A 16930-nucleotide genomic window follows, 5' to 3' on the forward strand; every position below is an offset into this window, starting at 1 on the left:
ATGACAAAAAGGTTTAAAAATGTATGCATGTTAACATAATATGTTTTATATTGTTATTAGTAGTAGTATTATTGTTATAAATTATTTTTATTTTTATTTTTTTACTACAGAAACACTGAATGACCAATGTCTTAAAGTAATAGATAACCCAAAAATGAAAATTGTGACATCATTTGGGGCCCATCAACTGTTTGGTTACCAAGATTCTTCAAAATATCGTCTTTTATGTTCAGTAGAAGAATACACTCATACAGGTTTGGAACAACTTGAGGGTGAGTACATTTTTGAGTGAACTATGTGGTACTTTAAGCACCACCAGCTCTAAGTTTTGTTAAATTGACAAATATGCACTCATATATTTTCATTTATACACTATTGCCAAGGGTTGTAAGTGTTTTAAACTAATTGCACTGGTGTTCTCTGGGCAGTGAAGTACTGGGTTTGTGTGTCATCTGAGGCCAAAGTTTGATTTTGACAGAAGCAAATAAGTTTTTGACTGAAATATTTGAGTTTGACGTGCAAGTATGAGGTGTGTAGTTACGAGACTATGTTTATAGTTTTGAGAAAATCGTGAATGTGTGTTAGTTATTGAGAAAAACTGTAATACAAATAAAGCTCAATTAACACCCCACAGATGTGAGCCAGGCACTGCACTTTCTTCATGAAATATATAGACTTTAAATAAGACTTCGACCAAGGACTTTTACTATCAAACATATCTGCTTCTAACAAAATTGTTTGTTGGACCATCATTTGATAGTGTTGTTTGATGGCACTTTTCTTTGATAAGAGTAGAAAGTGTTTAAAATTAATAGTGCTAAACCACAAAACATGGGTTAACAGATCATTGGCTAAAAGTTGTGTAGTGAATTTTTTTACATTTTAGGCTTGTGAAAAACCAAGCGTCGAAATTGATTACATTGAATGCAAGTGACAAAATAGGAGATAAGAGATACCAGTTAAATCGCACATCTGAATGTGCAGTTTATATATACACGTGACAACTCTCTATAAGACTGAATTGATGGCTATCAGCTGGGATTTTGCCATATTTTAGTCAAAACGTTATTTTGTGGCATGCACAATATGAAAAACTGAGAAAAGGATTGTTTACTATCTTATTTTACCTATAATCAAATTTGCAATAAAGTCTGCTGCAGACATGCATGTGTTTCAAGTGTTTACAATCTTGATGAATTTCTTGAATACACTGAAGTCTACTTTCAGCATTTATAAACAGGAAAAATTTTCAAAAACAATAAAACATGGCATACAACATCATGGCATACAAAAACATGGTTCACAACAACAAAACATGGCATAAACAAAAAAAAAACTAGTTAACTGTAGTAAACGTTAATTTTCTTCCATGGATGGGCTGTCTTCTCTCTACGGACTACATTATGTAGTTTGAAATGTGAACCAGTACAGAGGAAACATCTAATTTACACCCTCCAAGTTCATAACAACTCACACAAAGAATGAATATACATGTAAAAGGATGTTAAGACTTAAATCATCTTATGACAGAGCTGGGACTACAACAAAATGGAAATTGGACACAGTAAAACTCCACCAAGCTGACACATTTCTGTTACACCACACAACTGTATAATGCCTTACCGTAATAAACCTGGCAGATGCACATGCATCTGACTTCACCTATCTGCTGTTTATTTCCCTGTTGCTAAAATTGGTCCTTTCATGCAGACCTACAACATGCAGATAAGATGAAAAGATAACCAAATAAACCAGAGAGGGTAACATGAGTACGAAAAAGTCAAGCATGGTCCAAATTAAGCGATCTGAAAAATTATGTATGGACGCATAAATCACAATTAGATAATACATTACGATAATTCAGGATGCAACATCTGTCAGAAAGTCTATTCAGAATTAGTTGACTTAATTGACAACAGCTGCATGACACACACTAATCCCAGGCTACCTTCATTGAGAGCACGCAATTTCAGAGATGGATATATGGGCAGTATGCAATATGTATTTCTTCATAAGGAAACCCAAGATAATAAATGATGTGGTAGAAGATTCAACAGCATGCTGAAACAGTCAACTGTGTGAAAATACATTGAGCCACATATTATTCACTGTTAATATCTCACAGACAGCTCCAGTACACCATAGCATCCGCATAAAACAGTTAGACTGGGAACTCTGGAAACAATGCTGCCAGCGCTGGGACAGACATTCAGCACTGTGAGTGTCTAGCAGCACTGAGACTATAGTCAAATCTCAACCGGTTGACACCGGTTGATACCAATTCCGATACCTTGACTTCGATACCGGTTCCTGAATGATACTTTTTTCGATACCAATTTTATCAATATAACATTACCTAAAAAAAAAACTTTTTTAAAAAATTTTATCAGTTTGTTGACTTTTTTACACTCATATTTTGAGTCTGTAAAAAAGCACCAATGCTAAAGTTTTCTATGTTTCCTAATCATTTAACAACATGTATTCTTTACTTGCAAAGATGATTATTGCGAATATGCGATGCTGACTCGTCATCCCTGCAGTAGTGAACGCGCGCCTGTGTCTGTGAGGCAAGTATCCTATACGCTGAGTTTTGGTTTATATGTGACGCGCTCCAGTTCTTGTAGTCGAAGGCTGATAAACTTTCTACTCTCGAGTGTATTCTGTGCGCTTTTAATGCCTTGTCAGATTTACCGTGTTACCGGTCTTGGCAGCAATAATCTTGTCGAAAATATTGCATCGTGTGCTTATGGCATCGAGTCGGGTACATAGGTACACGTTTGATGATTTCCACATATTTTCTATCTATCTGGGTTGGACGCTTTCTCTCTCACACACACACACACACACACACACACACACACACACACACACACACACACACACACACACACACACACACACACACACACACACACACACACACACACACACACACACACACACACACACACACACACACACACACACACACACACCTCTGGGCAGCAGCGTAAACTAGTGTTTTTCCACCACAGCCAATCATGCTGCATGTTTATTGTTTCACTGACGTTGATGAGATTAACCACTTAGGTACCGAAACTTGGTACCGAAAAACAAGACATGTTTCGATACTCGGTAGTATCGAGGCAATTCGGTCGGTACCTAAAAAGTACCGAACTCGGTACCCAGCCCTATTGCTCAGTCAAGAGTAAGTGATTTTCTCTTCATCTTTTGTTGTTTGATTAACTGTCACAGACGGCAACAGGTATTTAAGCCTGCTGTCACTTTAAGACCTAATGCACGGATCCAATATACTGTTACACTTACACATGCTTTTTCTTTGTCATTCGTTTACATTTAGTTAAGACATAAGTGATTGTTTGTGTAAATATTATGAGTATATTACGTTCAAGCATAAGACTATGCAAAAGAGAACTCAATTCAGTAATCACAAGCTGTTTTCGCACGCACACAGAGCTGTCTGAGGGGTTGTGTTTTATGTCATTTCATTATAAATATAGCGAAGATAATAGGAGTATATGCACATATTAAAATGTTTCATACTATTAAAATTAATTATGCAGTGTTGCGTTTTATATTTAATTTTGTTATAAATATACATGCAGTGAAGATAAAGTATGCATGTGTTGCCTGAAACACATGTTTGAGATTTTTAAAATAAAAACAAAAAGAGGCTTAGATTATATACATCATATAATTGACAGTGAAGACGAGATGAATGAAGTCAAGTACACTGCTATTCCATTTGCAGAATTCCCGTCCTCCGGAGTTTGTACTCCTGAGTTGAACTTGCTAAGTCCGAACAACCAAGGATGCAAGTCTGATCTTTACGTACTTGGTATTGCGAAACATCTTCCGTTTGTGTGTCTGTACAGAAAACAGCGTGCGAGTACTGAATTGGTTCTCTTTCGCATCATCTTGTGCTTGAATCTGAATGGTTGAAAATCGCTTGAATGTTTAAATTGGAAAGACTTTAAAACGTGCAAATGATAAACCTTTGTGACGACGCAGTACTGACCCAATCAGGCAAGTTACAATTCCATCAACAGACCCGAGTGTCCTTCATGCTGGCCATCGGGGCAGTCCTTATTGTCAAGTCCTGAACAGACCTTTTTCTGCCAGTGGAATTTTGCTGAAATATTGCTAATGTGACCAAACCTTAAGGCAACACTAGGGCTGCAAGGAATACTGGAAAAGTGTGCAATATCAATTTCAGGATTGATCAAATTGTCCTGCTGTTCGGTTTGGTAGGCAAGCGGGAGTAAAGTGACGCATGAAAGCAAAATAAAATAATGAAGGGTTCAAAAATGCATCAATGCACAATTTAATGAATCAATCATTTATTTTAATAATTGATTATTACGGCTGTCACTTTTGTGATTTTTTTTTGAGGCGATTAAAATCGATTTTCAATGTCTAAAGACGTTTCCATTTTCAACGCCAAATATAGGTCAATCCACTGGCAACTAACAGGCATTAGGACGAACGTATAGAGGGCGCTTGAGATGCACAAGTCAGCAATATTTCTGATGATTTATTGGTGTAAACGTTAATGCACTTTGACAAACGGGAGTGCAGCATTCTCGAAAAACAACAAACAGAATGAACGAAATGACTCCGAAAAAGACTCGTTCAAAATGAACAAATCTTTTTCCGTATCATTTGGTTCGTTGAATTAACGAAATGACTCGAAAAAAGATTTGTTCATTTTGATGAACGTGTTCGAACAGGATCACGAACGTGCATCACAGAACAGAGCAAGGCGAGCATTTGTGCTTAAAGTTTTTTATTTATTTTTGAAATGACCGATCGTTTCGCTAGATAAGACCCTTATTCATCATCTGGTATCGTTTAAAGCCCATGAAGCTGCACTTAAACTGTCATTTGGTCCTTGAAACGTTTGTGTCCTATTGAAGTCCATTATATGGAGAAAAAGACTGGAATGTTTACATCAAAAACCTTAATTTCTTTTCGACTGAAGAAAGAAAGACATGGACATCTTGGATGACATGGGGGTGAGAAAATTATCAGCAAAAGTTTTTTTTAAAGTGAACTAATCCTTTAACGTTATCTTACAAGCTATTTATAACTTATAGAGAGAGTGCAACATTATAAAGTTACATGTATTGCAAAATACATAATGATTTGAGGACCAAGTTTTTAGTCAAAGTTTGGGCACGCCATAGTCAATGTAAAGCATATTGTTGATGTTTCGTCCCTATTAGTGAATGTTCCATAACTGTTTATAATCCGCCGTCATCGGTGGTCCTGCTTACTAGCCTGCGCGTTCACGGCAGGCTCCGCTGTGGGGGAGGAGCTGTGGAGGGAGGGCTGTAGTGCAGCAGAGAGCAAGGGGGTTGGACCTTTAAGTTGTGCTTGTTCAAATTTTCAGACTAAGTCAAAATTTTCTCAAAACTCCCTACTGCAGCTTTAATTCTTTAAAAATGAATAGTGTACATATTTGGTTAAAATCGATTCCCTATTTTCGTTTTCAACCAACTTGTTGGTTGGTCCGATCGATTGTGCAATCGATTTTCGAACGTAAAAAGACAGCCCTATTGATCATAGCAATTACAATCATATCCAATATGTTGTAGAGACTTGTCCTAGATTATATACATGCCATCAAGAAAATCACTTTGTGTCATTATTCATATTCAGCAATTTCATCCTTAACTAACTATGATGTGTTTACTTTCAGGAATATTTGAAAAATTTATATGGAAACAAAATTGGAAAAATGCCAAAGACGTTTATTGTGAAGAACATTTGTGAAAGTTTTATACAGAACTAATAGATAGCCTACTTGGTAATTGTATGACCCTGATTGAATTAAAAGGTCTTATCTGCATGTACAAGATTTCAAGCATTTGTCCATTTTTTTCTTCTTCCATGTTTTGGTTTTATGATGTGAAAACCCCCTGCACATTTTCACCAGTCTGCCCACTGTCGATTAACTTCAAGGTATCAATTCAGGACCAATCAAGGTTCTAGGGGCTGAAGCCAAAATTTTGCTCTACCTCTAGTGCAGTCCATGCATCAATTTGAATGTAGGATATCTATGGCAGTCTTCAGTACTACTAACTACCAATATGCTCCTATAAAGCTTGAATTGTCACTGACAGTCAGTGTAAGAAGTAGCAGGTTTTAGCTAGCCTCAGCAGTGCATTGTTGATGGGGGCTTAGGAGAAACAGGAAGGGGAAGTGAATGCATTAACAGGAAGAGCAGTGTCTGCATGGTGCAGAGCATGACTGATGTGTCAGAGTTAATCATTAAACTCTTCTCACTCAATACGAACACTTCGCCCCCTCAGCCACACTAAATAAAGCTTCAGCGTCTAATAACACAAAAAAGCTTTAGCTAAGATTCGAGAATTTGCCACTAAAGCGGCTCAAAAAGAGGCTCTCATCATACAAAAAGCTTTTGTATGAAAGCTCTTAAGGTCCCAAACCTCTAAATGTTTAGATTGACAATTCTTTTCTAGTTTCAGAGAAGTAAAATAGTATGAAAAATTAAATGACAGTTGGCTCAATGACTGGCCTTTGATATGAGAAGCCGCTGTACAACAGGAAGTGTGATTATAAGAATAATGGAAATTAAGTATGGACATAAATAAGATGTTTACAATCAACTAAACAAGTTGCGGTTCCTGAGGGAAAATGTCTGGGACTTACGAGAACGTATAGAACTTTCAAATCATACTGTAGGGTCATTTTAGATCAAACTATAAGCCAAATATATGACATCACATTGGGATCAATGTTTTAGCTGGGCTGTTAGGCATCATTTTTATTTATGAAAATCTTACTGCATTTATTTTTGTATATGCTCTAAAACCGAACTGTTAGTTGTAAGGTCTGGGCCTCAGTTAAGCTCTTCCTCTTCCGACTGGCCCTATTTGCATTACACATTCCTCATCTGTACGTACGTACGTACACACACACACACACACACACACACACACACACACACACACACACACACACACACACACACACACACACACACACACACACACACACACTTTATTTGCATCTTTGATATATGACTTGTGCTTTAGCTTAACTCAACGTAACCTCTACTGAAATTTTTCAAGAAACCGGTTTCACATGATTCAAGGACTGACAAACCATGTTTCACTGCTTCTGCTTTTGCCTCCCACACTAAACTAAGTTGCAGAGCACTCCAAAAAACATGAACTAGCTCAGGAAACGTCTGCACAGAGGTGGCCTAACATCTCTGATGTCTGCTTTCACACCTAACCCAACGCTTTCACCAAATGCAAAAAGTGTAAACCTTTATTTGGTCACTACAGACCGTAACGAACATCTTTTTGAACATTTTCAGCCTATGAAGCCACTAAGAGCAGAAATTTGGTGACCTGAAAAGCTGTAATTAAAGATGGTGTCTATAGAAACTCATCTGTCCTCACCTGGGCTGAGAGTTCTCCTCAAACATTCGCTCTTTGCCATCTTTGAACAGGCTTATGGTCTGTTTGGTCTTCTTAGTCAAGTTCTCCATGAAAACGCGAAAGTACTCGTTGTCGCCCAGCGTTTCCATCTTGCCTTCATAGCGGGACAGGATAGTGCGGAGATGCTGGTAAGTGTCTGGCAACAGGTCCAGGATGTACGGAGGACTGTTCTTCAAGGCCAGCTTGGGGTTCTGGCATAACCGTACCACCTGCAGAGCAGAGAAAAATCAGACGATGTTAAATATGGCATCACCCTGTATTGACTGCAGGTTTTTTATTACATCAGTCCACGGAAATTAATTTAAAATACATAAGAGCTACTCTAAATACAAGGAAAGAGGCTTAAAAGAAAGACAATCTATAGGCTACTGTTTAATATTTTTGTGTTTTTTTAATAATACTGAGTAATATTTTGCATGCTAAAAGAAGTCTCTTTGTTGCATGTTCACCAAGGTGGCACTTATTTGATAGTAAAATATAAAGTAAAAACTAAAAAACATTGTGAAATATTATTACAATTTAAAATAACCTTTTTCAATTTTAGTATATTTTAAAATGCTATTTATTCCTATAATTTATCCCAGTGTCACATGATCCTGTGACAATGAAGATCATTCTAATATGCTGATTTGGTGCCCAAGAAAGCTTTATTATTTTATAATTTTTGTTAATGCATTCAAAAGTATTGGTAAGGCTTTATTTTAAGGTGACATAGTTACATGTTACAATATGTGTACTTACTACAGTAATAACAGTAAACTGTGCATAATTACAAGCAACTAACCCTAAACCAAACCCTAACGTAAATCCATAGTAAGTACATGTAGTAAATTAATATTACTCTGTACTTAATTGAGGAAGTACAACTACGTCACCTTAAAATAAAGTGTGGCCACCAAAGTATTCATTTCTTTCCAAACTTTTGAACAGTAGTGTACAAAGATTGAGACAGAATCAATATTATTTCCTCAAACTCCAAAAAAATTTTATACAATAATATTACACACACACATATAAACTCACATCCATGTTCAATTCAATACACTTTTATATGTATAGCGCTTTTCACTTACAAATGGTTTCAAAGCAGCTTTACAAAAAACATATACATGTATGGCTATGGATATGTTTGTGTATATTTGTCTGTTAACAAAGCAGCCAACAAGCTCTGTAAAAATATTTTTAAACTAATATTCGGTACAAATCTCTAAAGGAACTTTAAGTCGACTATCGATCAAGAAAACAGAACTGCAAACAAACCTCATATCCTCTGTGGGCCAAAGTTTTCTATTGCAGCATGATAATGTGTAAAATAAAAATAAAAACTACACTGACAAGGGCTTTAAGACTGTTAACTGAACTGAAAATAAACACACAAAACTTGTCAGGTCACACAACAAGAACATTCCAGAGAGAAGAATTTTTGTGAACTACATACGAGGACAACCGTGTTTGCACAAAAGAAAAAGTTCTGCAATGTACAGCACTACGCTGCCATCTCAATTTCTAAAACATTTATAGCTGTTGACTGGGAATGACAGTGTTATTCACTTTGCAGCTACAGAAGTCTAATGCATGAGATTAGTGTTGGGCGGAATGACCAAAATCATCCATCACAGCTTTTTATCATGGTATTGCATTTAATTTTAGTTTTCAGTCAAAATGGGAAATGAGTATATTAATTAACTAGGCTATGTTGTAAAGCCTATTTTTTGCATAATTGAGTGAATTAAATACTTTACAAATATAGCTAATGTGTCAATTTAAAAATAAGTTTCATAACTTCTAAAACGAAGACGTTTTTTATTATTATCTATTTTCAATCAATTTCTGATTTATATAAAAGATTCATAACAAATGAATATGCCTGACATCAGGGCAAGCTTTAAATTATTTAACACTAAATAAAAGACAGTAAAAACTAACATTAAAAACACATACTAGTAATTCCAACTCCAAATTCTGATTAGATGAGACGTGTTCGCAGTCATAAAATAGAATATATAAGCTCACCAGTGATCATACTATTAATGCGACAAAGTTTTGATTGATTTAAATGCATCCTTGCTGAATAAAACTCAATTTCTTGTACTGACCCCAGAGTTAGTACAGTGGTGTATTTCATGTTATATCCATCAACTGTATAGCAATATCTCAACTTGTCAAATATATATATAGTTATAACATACAAATCGATACACACACACACATACATCCATATATATATATATATATATATATATATATATATATATATATATATATATATATATATATATATATATATGGTCATTCCAACCAAACCAATCCTACTGGTGGCCACAAAGTTGTTGAAATCTTCCAAGAAAAACAAAAAACATCCTTTCTAGACAATAAATCATCATGATTAAGTGCATGCCCTCAAACCACTTCATTAGCCAAACAACTTAATGGCTATACTGATGGTCCAATAGCCTTTGCTTTAAACAAGACATAGTGGCCCTCCTCTGTCTGGACTAAAGCCACACATCATCACCTTCTGAACTATTGATTAAGACGTGGGTGGGAAATTTGAGGAAACGGGAAACTGCTCAAATGTCACCACCCCAGCAGTTGGAGAAGCGCTGTGCCGCAAGCGCACGTTTCGGCAACAAGAGGCTGGCGCTGCGTGCAGCTGCTCTTGCAGCCTCTCTTATCTATTTTGTCTCCAGCACAGGACCAGCTGTGATTGGGGGGTGGGTAGAGCTGATGACATCACGGGGGTGGGGGGTGGGGGGTTCACCATCCAGACTTGTTCTCCATGCTCTCATGCACCCCCAGTCCTGACAGCCAAGAGATAAGACTGTGGCGACAGGACGTCCTGAGAATTATCAGCAAACATACATACGTCTACGTGTTCACGTGCAGACGTGCGTTCATTATGGGTTCCAGTGATAATCTGAATTAAGAAAAATAGTCCAAAAGGGCGAAACATCTGCTAAGTCTTAAGCATGAAACACGTCACCAGGAAGTCAATTAAAATAGAAATCATTAAATATGCACCAATATATTTATGCAATCAAAAATCCAAGTTCTATTTAAATCTGTATTCATAGTATCATGATTAACCACATCATACTATGCAAATCCTACCATTAACAACTACAAATAAAATGCTCTTAATTGGCCTGTGGTTTCATAATTACTAAACCCTATGAGGAAATCAAAGTGTAGATAATTTGTTTGTTAACAAGGTGAATATGCAATGCTTATCCAGGGGAAATACAGAACTTAATTTGTGTTAATTCTTATTTGACTATGCAAAGTTTCTTCATATTAAAGGTCAAAACTGGGAAGAACAACCATTGGGTTCTTGTGGAGTTTGTAAGAGGTTGAATATTTACAGGGGATTGAGAGAATATAACTAGACATATAACGTGAAGATTTTTAATTTGGATAATAAATAGCCATGTCAGGATAGACTTAATAAATGTTTAAGTCCTATGAAGAAACATTTCTTTCAGAAGGGTTTGTTTTGCAAGAACTTCTCCTGACAAAGTATCCTGAATCACTGATCCTGATATTCATACAAAACATTCATTAAGGGTTTCATAGTCTAAGACTTGGCACAAGTTAACATAAAATGGAAATTTACAATGTTAAAATTGCAAAAATTAGAAGATTTGCTTATGAAGAAAATGTGATGTCACATGTGCACTAACCAAAGCGTGAAACTGAGCAAATAGGAAGTTGCAAAGTTCTCAGTAAGAAAGCAGTAACTGTTTCTCTTCTCAGTGACAATTAAATAGTTTTCCTTTGTAACATACATTTCAATTTTTTTTTAATTTAAGTGGTTTCCCATTTTAACAGGATAAGTTAAAAGCGAGTCCCCTGTGAAAGATGCACCGTTTCACTCATGTATCAGTGTGAACATTACAGGAAGTGTGAGGCCAGTAACCACAACTTTTTTCCATGAACTGCAGCTTTAACTTTTCTATTGTGAGGAAGCAAATTCAGCAAAAGAAACCACTCTGGTAGGCAGATGTTCATCTAACCGTTTTAAAAATGTGTTTTTTTACTAGACAATTTCTTGTCAGTTGCTTAAATTCTTAGTACCCTGTAAAAGCCTGACATATGAAATTGAACAGTTTACTGAACCTTTAAACAAAATACGTTTTGCTTTGGATCATATTTGATACACCAGGCTCTTTTAACACGATTTTTCTAAAAATTATATTTAATTTATATATTTAATTATACTAAAAGGTCTTGCAAAAAACACACACGAAAAAAACACACACGTGTAAACTATCAACCCGAGGTTATGCAGTAGATTGTTTACAAAGTTTTGATAATTTAGAGGCCTTAGAAATTCATGTATCAGATATGATGCAGTAGGTTTTAAAGGGTTAATCAGGTATTAGATAAGGCCAAGTGTGCCTAACATCTGATAAAACCTGATCATAAGACAAACCATGAATAGATCTCCATTAAACACAAAAACAACCAACTTTACATACAATCTTATGTATGACTTTTTGAATTTTTTGAATTAAGGTAGAATGCTACAGAATATAAAATAATAGTCTACATTTCACTTAAAACCAATTGCAAGTACTTAAGAAATAAGGAAAAACTTGATGTGACGCTTCCTGTTTATCCAAAACATTACATAGAAACAGGAACAAGAGAAGCAAGTAGTGTTAGAGAGGACAGATCAACTATCCATTATCCACGTCTACACTAAAAGTTAAGACAATTTAACCAACTAACGTTAACGATAAATGACCAGCAACAGGACTAGGAACGTAAGATATTGGTTGCTAAAACCAACTTTGTGATTTTCACACCGTTCACATCCAGGAGTCGTCACATTTGTCCAGATAGGTCAAAACAATTCCTACTCTTCTCACAATATAAACAATATTGACCAATTAAGTAATATCACAAGCTATTAAGCTAGGACAACTAACTTAGCACAGAACCCTGTACCGTAGTCAGAAGTCCTGCTAGGCAAGCTGGGGTGGACGGCTACTTAAAAATGACCTACTCTTTAAAGCTGGATATTCCCAAAGTATTTGACATGCTGAATATAGTTTATTAGCCAGCAAACCATTCAGCTAATTGCCTTAGCAGAGCAGCCCTGCCATATTGCATTGGGACTCCTCGGTGCAGGCCATCCGGCTAAGCTAACAAGAGACAGAGGCTGCTAGCTACAACGTCTCTCTCTGGTATCTATCTTTTGTGTTTTTGCTTGATAGTCACCCACCTTATCCATGAATTTCCAGCATTTCTCCACCGTCTTTTTGTCCACGGCCCCGGGCTGGTGATGGGAGTGGTGGAGGTGATGGTGAGGCTGAAAAGCGTCCTTCATCATGCCAATAAGCCCCCCACCTTTCTTCAGATTTCCTGCCATATTCGGACTTCGGAGTGTTGGTTTCGCAGTCAAAATATAACTTGGTCCGGTTACCCCCCGGTGAGGACAGCGCCCGAGTCCGGTTCGGTTCGAGCGAAGGTCCGTCAAGGGGGGGGGGGGGGAGATGAAGCGCTTTATCGATGAAAGACTCCCATTAAATCCCCCTTGCAGGAAACCACCGTTTCACGCTGTATTTAATACGCTCGGGTAGTGCGGCGAATCCCGTCAAATATTACGCGTGAAAATAAGTTTTGATGGATGTCTGGACGTTGAGGAACAACTGCTTTCACAACGACACCCCGTGCGAGCGTGATGTTCCTTTTCCTGCAGGTCTCTCTCTCTTTCTCTATCTGTATCTGTGCGCTTCTGCAGAGCGATGTCCGATTCGTGAATGTGATCGAACCGTTCTTTAGAGTCGGATCTTTTCAATCAGTTAAGTCGGTTCGGCCTAATAAAAACCGTCAGAATGTAAATGCATTAAACACGACTAATGGAATGCTTTGTTATTTTTTATTGCCAGTCAAATTATAATCAATAAACTTAACAATAATTACTTACATATTAAAACACGTTAGAACATATTTAAAGATTAACAACTAATGGTGAACATTACCTCTATGAATATTACTTGCTTGAAAAGGTAAAGAAAAAAACTTTCCCTGCTTTATGTATATCTGTTAAAACGTGTTTAAAAAAAGTAATTCGTGTTAAGTTAATTGATTATAATTTGACTGGTAATAAAAAAAGAAAAAAACATTCCAATGACGTGACAGTCAGAGAAGTGACGTACAAATAGTGGAATCGGTTCTTTGAAGGGACGTGTTCGAAAGAACCGACTCGCTGGAATGAATCCTAGTTCCTATCACTAATTTTGCAACGGGAAGTTCAGGCTAAGCAAGACAAGAGCCCTTGCGAGCAAAACCTATAAAGGGGAGGCGCACATTTATTATAAATTCAGCACATATCGTCTTTCTTTCTTATGAAAATGCAATACTGGATTACGAAAAAATATCCTATTGAAAAACAAACAGAAATAAAACACCGCCTTCTACCTCCCCTCCCGTACTTGTATGATTGCTCTTCCTGTTCCGCCTCGTAAGACCTCGCCCTCTTTCATGTCTCAAAATTTCCCCGCCTCCTTTCTTGCTCTCCATGTTAATGTACGAATCCTACTATGGCGAAAAACATGACTTATACATATTAATTAAGGCACGTAACTTTAGCACTAGGAACTGTAGGAAGGTTACCAAGCAACGCAAATGTGACGTAGTTAATATTCATGAGTTACGTTAAGCATTGTAGAAGTGCTTGTAGCCTACTGTACTTTCGCCGCCCTCCGGGTTAAAGAGATGAATTATTCAGATATTTTTTGAGGTAAACTACTTTGTTTTTGTATTAACCGCTATATGATGCTTGGTTGGTTGAACTTCTCTCATCATTTCAGTTCACATTCACTTTACAAATGTCATTCACTTTCCTGAATTGAATGAAAAGCAAACACACTTAATAGAGCTCCACGTCCTTTAGGCTGTTTCAAACGAATTAATGAGATTCTCTTTAAATGATCTAAACAATTCAGAGATACCTAAAATTAATGTATTGTCCATAAAACAACACGACGCGCTAGGCAACTTTATAGCCTACACAGCTCCAGGCAACCAGCCGGCGACGCAGTGCAATGCAGTTACGTAGAACAACTGTAATTGGCATTCTGGAGAGATGATTGGCTTACGTCTCTCTCTGGCCACGCCCACGCTACCAAGCGGCTCTGTATACACAATAAAGACACAATGAAACTTTTCCTTCTGCTCGATAGATGCGGACCCAGAATATCTGTACACTATGCCACCCAAGAAGAAAGGGAAAGGAAACAGCAAAAAGGAAAAGTCCAAAAAGAGCACGTCAGAAAAAGGTTTTTTTTCTTTTCTTTTATAAACACAAAATAATATAATTCTTACAAAAAAGACTTAAGTGGTATTTGATTAGCATGATATATTTCCTTTTTTCTCAGAGGATGGGCTTTCAGAGAAATACCGGAGGAGTGCCTTAGACGTAGCTGTTTTAAAAGAACATCTGGGTAAGGCAAATAGCTATAATTTTTTTAATGGACTGTTCTCAGATTTTTTTCTCTGTATGTTCAATTAAAATAAAACATTAAGAAAGTAACGTCTCTACAACCCTTGTCAGCACTGAGGAGCAGTGTAGCGCGTCAGGCTACAGCTGTGAGAGATGACTTGAGATGTCAAATCAGAGATCAGGAGCAGGTGCTCAGTCAGGAAAGATCAGACATGAAGGACATCACTGCAGGTCTGTATAAAATGATATTGCTTTATAGCAGGTTTATTGATATAGTACACCTTTATACTTTATAATATAAGGGCGGTTTCCCGGGCAGGTCTTCAATTAAGACAGGAGAACCTTACCTTATATACCTTATAGAATAGAATAGACTAGAGCTACTTTCAGGAATTGATTGAGGATTAAATTAAACCTACCAGGAGGCAGGTTTAACTTCAGATTAATGTTAGCAAGGCCGAGACTAGGCTTAATCTCTGTCTGGGAAACGGCCGATAATGTTTAATGTTGTTCTGCTTTGGAAACACTTGAGTCATTAGTGTCACATGATCCTTTAGAAATCATTGTAATATGCTGGTGCTCAATAAACATTTCTTGAAAACAGTTGTGCTGCTTAATATTTTTCTGGAAACAGTGATAGATTTGTTTTTCAAGAGTCTTCGTTGAATATAAACTACAGCATTTATTTGTAATATACATTTTTGTGAAATAAAAAATGTCATTATACAACAACAAAGAAACCTTTCCGAATGGTAGTTTGAATAACTTGTGTGATTTACAGTATGTTTCTGTAAGAAGTCACATTGTCATTGTCTTTGAGAACAGATCTCAACCGTCAATACAGGTCTATGGAAACAGACCTGCAGACTAAAGTGAACAGGCTTGAAGTGAGTGTGGACTTGCTTGAGACGCAGCTCGGTGAGTTCAGCCGTTAACAAATTCAAATTCTTGTGCTTATCAAAGGCAGTGTGCTTTAACCAAACACTGGCTGATGACAGGCCTCTGTTTGATTAGCCGAGTGTCAGGTGAAATTAAAATCGGAAAGAGAGCGGCGAGAGAAGACAGAAGCAGAAAAAGACGCCATCATTTCTGACCTCCAGAGCAAACTGGACCGCATGGAGAGTGAGTGTGAGAAGATACTGCACGTAAGTCAGAGGCACTCCTCTATAAGTGATTAAGTGAAATATCAGCGCTTGAAAGGATGACATTTTCTATTAGCTCTACACAAAGCTTAAAATTGCTTGGTGGCATTTCAAAGTGTGACTGAATAATCTACTTGACTAAATGAGGTATAATTAATGCTATAGTAAAACAAATTGAACGGATGGTTAATTAAAGTGTTACCAAATCTGATTGCCATCCAAAAGGTTATCCATTTCATCATTTAGTATTTTAGAATAGTAGAGACCATCTGCACCTCTAAATGCTTGTGCCAGATGGCGAGACATGCCCCATTTAATAAGCTACTTTTCATTTTAAATTGAGTTGGTTTTTATTATTGGTGTCTATTGGCTTGGTACAGGGCTGTATGGACAGTTTGCTCTCTCACCTGGCTGAGACGCGGTTGCAGTGGGAAGAACAGAGCACAGTCCTTCATCAGGAAGTCAAGGACATGCTCATTGACTTTGGGATAAACCCGCTTCACATATGAGGACATCTTTAGTTGAGCACTGTGAACAGAACAAGATCAAGACTTCTGACATCGAAGAAATTACATGTATAATGCATAAGCCAGGGCTTTTCATACTGGGATCCAGGTATTTATATATATATATATATATATATACCTGGAATATACCTTATAAAATATTCCTGAAAAATGTATTATGGTTTCAAGAAAAGCATCACAGCTATTTACAATGTTTCTCGAGCAGGAAAATCATCATAACAGGCTGTCTAAAGGATCATGCGACACTGAAGACTGATGATGAAAATTCAGCTTTGCTGTCACAGGAATAAATTATGTTTATATATATACATTATCCCGCTTATTACATGGCTACCTACC

At 36.9% G+C, this 16930-nt stretch overlaps 2 protein-coding genes across 2 annotated transcripts in view; one reads left to right on the forward strand and one right to left on the reverse strand.

Moving 5' to 3' along the window:
• The window catches only part of cbl (Cbl proto-oncogene, E3 ubiquitin protein ligase), a 32795-nt gene extending 19587 nt beyond the window's left edge, over nucleotides 1–13208 (reverse strand). Inside the window, exons 1-2 of the mRNA XM_077208506.1 lie at nucleotides 12700–13208; nucleotides 7434–7681 (exon numbers count right to left, since the gene is read on the reverse strand). Coding sequence (XP_077064621.1) covers nucleotides 7434–7681; nucleotides 12700–12846 — 395 coding nt within the window. The 5' untranslated portion in view covers nucleotides 12847–13208. The remainder of the gene's footprint in view (nucleotides 1–7433; nucleotides 7682–12699) is intronic.
• drc12 (dynein regulatory complex subunit 12 homolog) lies at nucleotides 12309–16654 on the forward strand. The gene is made up of 7 exons (XM_077208508.1): nucleotides 12309–12317; nucleotides 14663–14758; nucleotides 14858–14923; nucleotides 15034–15153; nucleotides 15748–15840; nucleotides 15937–16067; nucleotides 16445–16654. Exons 2-7 carry the CDS (start codon nucleotides 14689–14691, stop codon nucleotides 16571–16573), a joined length of 609 nt encoding a protein of 202 aa, XP_077064623.1. The 5' UTR covers nucleotides 12309–12317; nucleotides 14663–14688; the 3' UTR covers nucleotides 16574–16654.
• Nucleotides 16655–16930: the final 276 nt, after the last annotated feature.

The sequence above is a fragment of the Siphateles boraxobius genome, unplaced genomic scaffold, assembly GCF_051911475.1.
Source record: "Siphateles boraxobius isolate OS27281-9 unplaced genomic scaffold, OSU_SipBor_1 6, whole genome shotgun sequence".
Classification (NCBI taxonomy): Eukaryota; Metazoa; Chordata; class Actinopteri; order Cypriniformes; family Leuciscidae; genus Siphateles; species Siphateles boraxobius.